This window comes from Octopus sinensis, linkage group LG12 (genome assembly GCF_006345805.1).
Source record: "Octopus sinensis linkage group LG12, ASM634580v1, whole genome shotgun sequence".
Taxonomy (NCBI): Eukaryota; Metazoa; Mollusca; class Cephalopoda; order Octopoda; family Octopodidae; genus Octopus; species Octopus sinensis.
The window spans coordinates 50,517,047-50,529,273 of record NC_043008.1 but is presented as its reverse complement, the minus strand read 5'-3'; the positions used below and the strand labels follow the sequence as shown (position 1 = coordinate 50,529,273).

Sequence of the window (12,227 nt, the reverse complement as noted above, 5' to 3'; positions counted from 1 at the left end):
ATGATCACACACACACACACACACACACACACAAACTTACAACTTGTAATTATATCTTTGGATTAACTCTTGTCATAAACATTGAACTTAGGTGGAGCAAAACTGCTTGTCTGATGGAGGCTAAGTGTCCACTGAATTCACTGTCATCTTCATGTGAAATGTGATGTGATAGTACTGTTAGTTCATACCAGTAAAACAATTAGAGAGCCTTAATTTGGTGATAGATACTAAGATCTCTTTATTGTAATTGGAAATACAGCCACTCCACCCGGAATGTGATGAGTATAATGTTCAGTCTGTTCTCTTTTACTGTCCTAGATCAGTGTGTGTGATCATCACAAATTTTCTGAGTCTAATCGCATGCAGAGTGTCTTGTCTCACGAATGGACTTTTTGGGGACCAAATAGTGACTGGTGACGAGAAATGGGTTCACTATAAAAATGCCAAGTGACAAAGACAACGAGTAAGGAAAGGAGAATTACCAGCACCCCAGGCTTAAAGGTCTTCACCCATGCAAGGTGTTGTTATCTGTTTGGTGGGATATGAAAGGTTTAGTCCACTTTGAACTTTTAAAACCCAAACCAAATGACAACAAAGGAGATCTACTGTGAGCAGCTTAAGACAGCACTAGAAGAAAAATGACCATCTTTAGATGAAAGGTGTTCTTCCATCAGGATAATGCTCAGCCACATACAGCGAGGATGACATTCCAAAAGCTGGTGCAGTTTGAATGGGAAAAGATGCCCCATCCACCACATTCGCCGGACATTGCCCCATCCACTACATTCGCCAGACATTGCCCCATCCACCACATTCGCCGGACATTGCCCCATCCAATTATCATCTATTCCGCAGTCTTCAAAATCATTTGGACAGAAAAAATATGAATTCTGTAGACAGGGTCAGAACAGTACTGGAGGAGTATTTTTCAACACGGACAAGTGAAGTTTGGAAGAGGGACCTTGCAAATCTACCATTTAGACAGAAGAGCATTGTACAGAATGGAGAGTATATTTTAGATTAAAAAAGAACTTTATCTTAATTTTGAAAAATAGAAGATGTATAAAAAAACCGTATCATTTATGGGATGACCCAATATGTATGTGTGTGTGTGTGTGTGTATATATATATATACATATATATATATAGTTATCCTTTATCTTTTATTTGTTCCAGTCCTTAGATCGCAATCATGCTGGGGCACCACCTTAAATTTTTAGTCAAATGAATTGACCCCAGTACTTATTTTTTTTTTAAAGCCTGGAACTTATTTTGTTGGTCACTTTTGGTAAACCACTAAGTTATGGGGATGCAAACATACTAACACTATGGGAAAAACACAAACACACACACACATATATATATATATATATATATATATACATACACACACGACAGGCTTCTTTCAGTTTCTGACTACCAAATCCACTGACAAGGCTTTGCTTGGCCTTAGGCTATAGTAGAAGACACTTGACCAAAGTGCCATGCAGTGGGACTGAACCTGGAACCATGTGGTTGGGAAGCAGACATCTTACCACACAGCCATGCCTGTGCCTATATATATATATATATATATATATATAGATATATATAATGGACAGTTCATTCATGGCCTTCTTTCGTCAGTCAAGTCACTAGATGTCCTTACAGTTTCAGGCAGTTACACTTGACTGTGATATATACACATATACACTTGACACACACACACATCTATATATATATAAAGGCAATCTTTATCTCCAACTTAATTTGAATGTCATGTTAGAACACACTATTCCATTTACCTCGAGAGAACCTCTCATATGAACTCATGGTGTCTGCTATTAGCACAAGAACTGCAAGATCACATGATTTTTGTCTTATTTTGGACTCCTCACTGACAGACATCCGGTGGAAACATAGCAGCTGAATCTCCCATCAATGACACACACACACATATATATATGAGAGAAAGAGAGAGAACATCAGTGTTTCTTCAGGCACTTATGTCACAAATAGTCGGTGGACTATAACAGACAGAAGTAGTATTAATACCAAAAGCCCTAACTGGTACTTTATCAGGCCGAAAAGGTTGAAAAGTAGAGCTGACCTCAACAGGATTTCAAGTCAGAACAAAGAGCCAGCATAAAAGCTACAAGTCATTCTTTTTCGATGCTCTGCCAATCCATAGCTCTTAATAATAATAATAATAATGATGATGATGATGATAGTCAGTTCATTGAAACATTATTTAAAAATAAATGAACACTAAAAATAACGAGAGCAGATCGGTGGTTATGAACTGTGAAATTTAGGTAGCTGAAACTACAAGCTAACAAGAGGAGGTGGTGGGGAAAGAAATAGGATGTTGTCTAAATGGATCTAAGTGAAAAAGTGTTGTTAGTGGCATTTCATGATTGTAACAAACTAACAATGTTAAACCACTCCTTTTATTAGAGGCTGAGCACCGCATGTGAGTGCGTGCGTGCGTGCACGTATGCGTGTATGTGCTATTTTAATTTTGCTGTTGTTGTTGTTGTTGTTCATGTTACTTCAGGCAACATCACTAAAATATTAGATCTGTTTACTGGTCTATGACTATTTTAGATCACTTTAGAAATGCTCCACAATTGTGCTTTCACTCTTAACTTCCTCTTCAATTTGTTGCTACACCATATGTAAGGGTCTTTTTTTATTTCTTTTTCCATAACCAGCTGGACATTTTTCACCCTCTCCCTCTCTCTCTCTCTCTATATATATATATATATATATATATTAATCAACCAGGCAAGAAGAGCCTAATATTACACTGCACAACACAATAGACACTTTGCTGCCTTCATACTAATAAATGCACAATGCATACAGAAAACCATTTGGTTCACTGTACCCCTAGTCATGCACGAACAGAGGTGCAATTGCTATTTATGAAATATAAATAAATAAATAAATAATTGATTTTAAAACATTACATGAATGTCATGGAGTTCTGCTTGTTCGGCAAGAGACTTCAATCTATGATAAAAATGAAGTCGTTACATTGCAGGAAAGTCGTTATAAACATTTAAAACATAGATATCAATTATATTCGGGACAGGGCTCATGATCGTGAGACAGGGAGATCAATTCCTGTACAAGGCAATGCATCATTGTATCCTTGAACAAGACACTTCACTTCATGTTTTACTCCGGTCTACTCAGTTGTAAATGAGTACCAGCATAGTACTGTGGTCTAACTCTTGAAATACAAAGTAAACGTACAAACACGTCCGTGAGTGTGTGTGTGTGTGTAGGGGAGTACTTGTCAAACTTAATTTTGAGTTTAATTACATTGTTTATTTATTTATTTTTTTATTTTGCAGTCATGTCTGTATGTTAGCTTCTCTGTCAGGGGCTCTTCTATAAATATCTGGCCCCTACTTTGTCTCAATTTTTTAACACACATGCACACACAGCGGATATTTACTCTTTACCAATATTGTCTACTAATGTCCTGAGATATTGAGAGGAAAAAAAAAAAAAAGAGGTATACATTTGACAGAGGTATTGTTTCAGTTGTGTTTGTTTGTTTGTCTGTGGACAAGATATCTCAAGAACTGCTGGATGGATTCGAATGAAACTTTCAGGAATATTTGGTCTCGTGACTGGCACGAACTGATTAGATTTTGGGATCAATCTGGTACTGGACAAGGACTCTGGATTATTTTTCCTGTTTTTTTTTTTTTAACTTAATTTTTGAGAGTGATTGGGTTCATTTTCAGTATTCTCATTTGTGAGAGCAGTCGAGTTTATTTCAGACATTTTCATTTTAAAAATCATCTCTGGCTAATTGTCGAGAGGATGTTGGTGCTACCTTGGCAGAGGTTTGTGCTCTGCGACTGATCTTGTTTTGAAATTATTCTTATTAAAATAAATTTATGCTAATAATTACATGAAGATAGTCAAGTCAATCACCCCACATGTTCGTTAAGTGTAAATAGCTGGCATTAAATAAGCAAGAACAATAAAATGGGGGGAGGAGAGAGAGAGAGAGGAACAGACATTTGGTAATTACACACTCACACCTACCCACACACACACACAATTGCAAACTATAATTGCTAGGGAAAGAAAAAAGAAACTGTAGCAAATTATTAATTTTAAGCAAAGTAACTGAAATTTTTTTCTTTTTTTGTTTCTTTTTTTTGGTGGGGGGTAATCAATTAGTTTGGGTAGGGTAAATGTGGAGGACTTTAGTAAAATAAAAAGAAAACTAAAACAAAAATAAAAATAACAATAACATAAACAAAAAGAAATGGAAAAAGAAAATTCCAAAAGGAAAAGATTAGAATATCCAAATTTCAAAAGTAACAACATTGTTGAAGTTAGGTGAATAAGAGAATACTGAAAGACAGAACATCATCTAGCATTAAACATCCTACATCTAAAATCTATGCAAATTGTGTGACTCTTGTCTATTAAAAAAAAAAAGGCAAGACAAATGCAACACAACAGTGCAGTTTTGTTTTACTGATTTTTTTTTTGTTTTTGTTAACAATCCAAAATATTTCAAATTACCCGGGTTGGTGTTTTCATCTTGGAGCAGATACTTCCAGTCCCCTGCTGGCCTATCTAATAGACATTAGTAAATAGGATTTTCAAACAGTAAGTAAACAACAGACCAAACTAGTACTTAACAAGGGGAGGGTCAGAAAAATAAATTTGATAAATTAGGTTTTCAATGTAATATATATATATATATATAAAAATAAATAGAATCAAATAAAAATTAATTTTTTTAAAAAAATCAAATACATTTACAATAAAATAACTGTAAAATCAAATTTATAAAAACTACATCAATTAAAAAATACAGAAAGAAAAATTGTTTCACAAAGGCAGAGCTCCAGCATGGCAATGATTGCAATTGCTAAAACATACATATACACATATTTTCATATACACTATTTGACTGCTGTTACAACTTTTATTAGGACTGGAGTAAAAGACCCTCTCAGGCTAACTCCACAACTATGAAAATAAGTCATTGAATAAGGTTTCTGGCTCAAGAGCACTGCAGAATGTATGAATGCAAAGGGACTGAAGCACAGATTGATTTACATTGCACATTATGCTCCCCTTCAAACTACCCAAATAGGAAAAAAAAGTATTCCTTGTGCTTCTGGGATGGAGGGACTTTTGATAATTGAAGGGTATTTACATGTAAATCATTTAAATATAATAAATCTCTGAACGAGGTGTAAACAGTAACTGCACGACAATGTGAGGTATACTAGCCATCTCAATATGGCTAACCACTAAGGGTGGGTGTTACTGTAGCTTGAGACGATGTTCTCCTGGGGCTACAAGCTACAGTAACACCCACCCTTAGTGGTTAGCCATATTGAGATGGCTAGTATACCTCACATTTAAATATAATTTTACTCATACATTCAAAACATGAATAAAACACAAATAACACAAACACACAGCCAGTATGCGTAGGAACAAAAGAAAAAAGCATTCAATACATTTTGTAAGGTTTATAAGAGATCATACAGATAACTGAAGAGGAAATGATTTGCATTACTTAAAGTTTCACAAAGACATGATGTACACTTGTGACCAGTCGATAATGCAATTGTGACTCATTTTCTTTAATTATAGCTTTTTGCAAGGTGCAGCACCTGACCTTGCCCAGGTGCTGAAATCTGACTCTTCAACATGGAAGAGCAAACAATAACCAGCCTAATGGCAAACTTGCAACTGACTGGAGAAAGTTGGCATCCATCTGTCTTTTTGCACAGAGCCTGCAGAACATAAATTAGGTCATTTGAAAGCAGGACATACACACACACACACACACACACACAAATATTCCAAATATAAAAAAAATTTACAGTATTATTCACAGAGTATTAAACGTGAATATTTCATAAATATGAACAAATTTCAAAGTGAAACAAACAAATTTATGTGCTACTTTCCGTGATACTTGAAACACTATACTAACTTTGCAAAGATATAGATTTTAAATGAGAAATTTGAATAACGAGAGTGTTTCAGTATATACTGTCTACAGAGTGCCATGTATGAGAGATGAGTGAGAAAGTGTGTCGTGTGTTTTAGAGAATGTGAGACATCTTAGAAAGGAGGGAGCTTACCACACCATTACAACTGTCAACGTTTCACTATTTCTTTTCATGAATCGTCCCTGTTTTACCTCAGTGGGGGACTTTCCCTCTGGTATTTTCTTCATCATAAGTTCAGAATGATTTGGGATTTGTGTACAAATTATGGAAGCCATTTCATATATATATATATAGTCACTAAAGCACTTAACCTATACACATGCACATTGTCAGCCATAGATGCATGCTTAGATGATGGTATATGAATCTTCTTTTTTCTATTTCATATGAATTAATTGCTTCCTATCTACTCAGTGGCACAATTAAAACTTTAATTTACGTGAGTATGTGTGTGAGAGTATGTGTGTGTATATATATGGTTATCAGATAAATTCATTTGTTTCTTTCCAATGTTATTTGAATTAACATAAAAATGCTTTCATCATGTGTTTTATAGTGTTTTTTGTTTTTTTCAGGCTCTGTTCTTCCTCAACAACTTTTGCTTATTGTTTTTCAAATTTGAACAAATTTCACCTCTTTTCAGACAAATGATGATACTGTGCCAGATAGGACAAAAAATGAGCATTTTCAACACCTGCTTCTCTTTGCTTTCAATCAAGGTCCTAAAGCTGTCAAAGCTGTTCAAGACATCAGTAGTGTGCATGGAGAAAGTGCTAATGCAGAGAGAACTGCACAAAAATAGTTTTCCCACTTCAAGGAGGGGAAATTTAACCTCACAAATTCTCCACATTCCAGACAACTTGTTCAGTTCAATGAGGATCAATTGAATGAGCTCATTCACAAGGGTCCAAGCCAATCCACTCGGAGATTAGCCCAGCTGATGGGAAACTCCCATGACATAGTCACCCGTCACCTTCACCTGGTAGGCAATGTTCAAAAACTTGTTGCATGGGTGCCACACATTCTGAATGAAAAAGACAAACTCCAGGTCCCAGATTCCTAATTTTACCAAAAATGCTATTCAAGATTGGTTCGGAAGTTCTGCATCCACCATTTTGTTCAACAATGATGTGGAACTGAAGACATCGATTGATGAATTGCACAAGTCAAGACCGGTGATTTCTAGTATCAAGGCATTGACAAGTTAGGTGAATGCTGGCAAAATCATGAACAAGGAAGGAGAATGTATTATTGAATGATTTGTTAAAATGTTGATGAATAATAAAGATCAAAATAATTGGAAAAATAAATGAATTTATCTGACAACCCTACATATATACATGCACACACACACACATATATATATATATATATATATATTATATATATATATATATATATATATATATATATATAAAATTAAATAAGGGTAGAAATTGATATTAATCAATTAAAACCAGTGGCCTAGCATATTTTAAAAAATCTGAAGATTAAAAAATTTTTCATACAAAATTTAGAGGACTGACCACTAAAAGTGGACAGCCTGTATGCTAGATATAGACGTCAAAATCGCCATTTTTTCTTGAGAACACATTCTTTGTGGAAAATTGCGATTCTGACATCTATATCTAGCATACAGACTATCCACTTTTAGTGGTCAGTCCTCTAAATTTTATATATAGATATAAACAAGTAAAACAAACAAAAGTTAATAAAAACGTTTTGTTCTGAGATCCTCACTAAAACATTGATCTTGAAATTTAATAAAGATTCTGCAGCCATTTTGCCTTTTATGATACTCACTTGGTTTATGGATTTAGGTCACTCTCTCCACCCCCAATTAGTTTTGAGTAGACATAAAGTAGCTGAGTGGTATACAGTCATGCAAAAACTTTATTGTGCTGGACACATAATTCTACCTTAGTGAAAAGTAATGACAAAAATAGCCTGTAATAGTCTAACATTCTACACAGAGGTAGAGTTTTGCCTTAATTAGCTCAATATTGCAGAAAATCAAGTACTGTAGACCCCAGTTTTAGGAAAGTATAAACAGCCTTCTTCTCTGAGACCTTATATATTCTTTGTAGAGAACATGTTGCTGCAATTGTTGTAGCTGTGCAGACCCAGGTCCCTCCTAATCAAACACAGTTGTGATCAAAGACAGTCCATTATGACCATCTCATCTTTTTTTCCCTCCCCACTACATTTTCTTTTAAAAATGGTATGGCGTAATTTGAAGGAGATATGGTTGCTATTTTAAGCAAGTTATATAATCATGTAAGAGGTCCCATCATTTGCTCAGATTTCTTATTTTCTAAGTAAGCCATAAGCTTCCTCTTCTAATATAAATGCTTCTATCAAATACATCCCATCTATATAGTTCTATATAATTACTGTACATATGTACACACAAACACACACATTCCTATAAATACACTTACTCTCATACAAATATGAGACTCAGATGAACATGTCCACACACAAGAGTATTCACATAGAAACATAACAGCACACATGACCATATGCTCTAATCAAAACCCTTATAAACACACAGCAACATACACAACAAACGAATGCGGGATCTTCTGCTTGGATGTTCAACCTGCTAGAAGTAGCAAATAAATCCTCCTTAAATCGCACCCTACCATCTAAAGGATACATTGAACAATATAGTTCATTGATATACAAAATGATGGCATGCTCATGGGTGGAAACCTCTGTATCCTAAGTCTGTTCTATCAAGGCTGGCCTGGAGCCATAAGCAGCAACAGCAGCAAACACATTTTCTCACATGCATGAATCATTACCTACACAAATACATGACAGTATACGTGCAGGACCACACACACACACACACACAAATCTGAACCAATGAAGGGACTTCTATGTGGTTACTTGACCTGCTAGAAATAGCAGTCATATCTACTGCAAATCAGACCCTACTGCTTTTTAAAAAATGGGAAGGAAGCTTTGGGTAATGTAATCCTAGATAGATTATATTGGAATGAAAGAGAGATGGTCATATCTAAATTGGCTTTAGTCAAAGATCTGTTCAAACAGGGCTGACCTTAGGAGAACAACATCATAAATCAAAGTATATTCAGATACACAAACAAAGGAGCCCCAGTGCAGGATTTAGTAGGCTTTAGTAGATAACACTTGCCCAAGGTAACATGCAATGGGACTAAACCCAAGACTTGCTGGAAACAACAATCAAATTCCCTAAAATATACTCTGTGCCTGATAAGGAGGAACCGGTCTCATAAGGGTTGCAGGATCTCCCTGGTTAATGCAGGAGATATTCAGGTGAAATTTTCTAAGTTGATGCAAGTAGAAGGAATATACATGTGTATATGCAAGGCCAGGTTACAGCATTAGTGGAATAAACATTTGGATAATTAGTTGAGAGGGGAGTGTTAATAAATGAGGTGACATATGGTAGAGCTAATAAGGATGGGCAAAGAAGAAACTGAATGAAGAAAAGGAATACATAGGCACACAGGTACACAGTAATAAAAAAAAAACATACATTGACTTATAGGCATATGGATATACCACATAACTATAAAATATACATCACTACATAAACATACATAGGCATAACAATACCCTTCACTATGGAGGTGCACAAATATGCACACTTAAATTACACAGATACATACAGACATCACTAAATAAACAGGCACACAATTATAATTATTATTATTTAATATCCATTTTGCCATGGTCGTATGGAATTTTGTTATGGCAAAATTTCTACAGCTGGATGCTCTTCCTGTTGCCAATGTTCACTTGTTTCCAAGCAAAGTAAAATTTTGTATGACCAGACAAGTTTGTTTTTTCACTAAGATTGGAAATGAGCAACATTGCTTGTATGACAGTGGTCTTTGCTGACAACCAACACATGATATCAAGACAAAAGTACACAAACACACACACATGTATAAACAATAGACTTCTTTCAGTTTCAATGAAATCCACTGACAAGGCTTTGGCCACCAGAGGCTTTAGTGGATGACGCTTGCCCAAGGTAACATGCAATGGGACTGAACCCAAGACTTCAAAGATAGGAAGCAGAGACACACACACACATATACAAGTATAAACAAAATATTCTTCCCTATATATATCATCATCATCATCATCGTTTAATGTCCGTTTTCCATGCTAGCATGGGTTGGACGGTTCAACCGGGGTCTGGGAAGCCAGAAGGCTGTGCCAGGCCGTCTGATCTGGCAGTGTTTCTACAGCTGGATGCCCTTCCTAATGCCAACCACTCCGAGAGTGTAGTGGGTGCTTTATATATATATATAACAATATAAATACATCAATTATTGGGTCTCACAGAGGCAATGACTAGTGTGACTGTGACCTTTGTCAATATGCTATGCTTGAGAAGACTCGCCAAGCCAAGGGAAAATACACTTGTGGCCATTGTCGGTGTCACGTAACTGGCACCCATGCTGGTGGCATGTAAAAAGCACCTTTTGAACATTGGGCCTCACAGGGGCAATGTGGCAGACACCAGTGTCATGTAACTGGCATCTGTGCTGGTGGCATGTAAAAAGCACCTTTCAAGTGCTGGGTCTCATGCAGGCAATGATATATGACCGAGACCTTTGGCATTATGCCGTGTTTGAGAAGAAGACCCATCAAGCCAAGTGAAATCGTAGTTGTGGCAGATACTGGTGTCACGCAACTGGTACCCATGCCAGTGGCAGGTAAAAGCACCCATTACACTTTCGGAGTGGTTGGCATTAGGAAGGACATCCAGCTGTAGACACACTGCCAGATCAGACTGTAGTTTGGTGCAGCCCCATCAGCTTACCAGCCCTGATCAAACCATCCAACCCATGCCAACATTGACAACAGACGCTAAATGATGATAATATAAACACACTACATTGATGACTGAGTATTGCAGAAACATCTAAATTTCCTGGAAGGTTTATGTAAGGCACAAATACGCAAATTTTCTTTGTATGAGTGTATTTGAGATTAATTTTTTCTGTTAATTTATTTCACAGACACTGGCCACAGCTAAGGCACACAACAAGGGAGTGACATTGGGTTCAATGTAATGCATTGTGATTATTTAACACATTATTGTGTATACAAATATGAAAAATTATCATCATTTTATGCCCATTCGTTTCTATGGCTGAATTTCATTTCTAACAACTACATTCTCACACAGGTATTCTCAATATCATTACACAGCCCATTAGGTAAGTATTCCTTAGACAGGTATTGTAAAAGTGAGTTTTTGTAAATGGTAACACTCCTCATGTATGAAGGTTTCTTATTTATATGTTTATACAGTTCAGAGTTGAGATTATTTTGTTTAAGCAACACCAGAAACGAAAATTGCTGACAAGAGAATCCTGGAGTGTTACATAGGAAATAGCTTGTCATCAAAGACAGAATGGCTGCTGCAAGCTGTTTTGTTGATATCATGGCAAGGTAATAATGCAATGTAAATATTCTTACTTTCAATAATAACAGCAGGGATATAAATAGTAAAAGATTTGCACTTTCTTTAGACATTGACACAATAAAAGTGACAATTAAATTGAAATTTTTATGTGGAAGGTATACAGTTAGCTGGTACAGCAAAAATAGACAAGGACTTCAGAGCAGAGGGGAAACAATTAGTAAACACATAAAAAAAAAAGATTAGTTTTAGCTTTCTGTATTATATTTGGGTTTTTTGATTAGACTTGGTAATGACAGTAGAACAATTAGATAGGTAGTGACACAGACACCATTTATTAGACTGGTAGTGAAACAGATGAAGTGTGAGTGGCAGCGACACAATAAGACTGACTGTGATACAGACTAATAGTGATACCGTTACACTAGCAGTGATATCATTAAACTGATAGCAGCAGTATAAGACTGGCAGAGTTAGACTAGGAGACATTGACAGACGGGAAGTAACACTACTGTGCTGGTGGTAACAGTGTTAGATTGGCATTGTTAGGGACACAAACTTATTGTGATGTCACTAGATTAGTATCAGTGAACTAGTAGTGATACTATAACAACATTGGTAGACTGAGAGCAACACTATTAGGTTGATAGTGACACTGACTGATAATGATTCAAATTAGTAGCGGCACTATTAGAGTAGTTGTGATCTTGTTAAGATTGGTTGTGACAACATTAAGCTGTTAGTGATACTATTAAACTGGTTGACATAATTAGACTGATGTCTTTAGGCAGGTAGTGACACTT

General features: G+C 35.9%; 1 protein-coding gene across 7 annotated transcripts in view; it reads right to left on the bottom strand.

Moving 5' to 3' along the window:
- Positions 1-12,227, bottom strand: part of LOC115217859 (CREB-regulated transcription coactivator 1) — a 172,288-nt gene that overhangs the window by 16,950 nt on the left and 143,111 nt on the right. For 6 of the 7 annotated variants that reach the window (XM_036507967.1, XM_036507963.1, XM_036507964.1 and 3 more), the window contains one exon: positions 4,537-4,590. The exons of the other annotated variant lie outside the window; for it this stretch is intronic. In XM_036507967.1, coding sequence (XP_036363860.1) covers positions 4,537-4,590 — 54 coding nt within the window. The remainder of the gene's footprint in view (positions 1-4,536; positions 4,591-12,227) is intronic. 7 annotated transcript variants of the gene reach the window in all.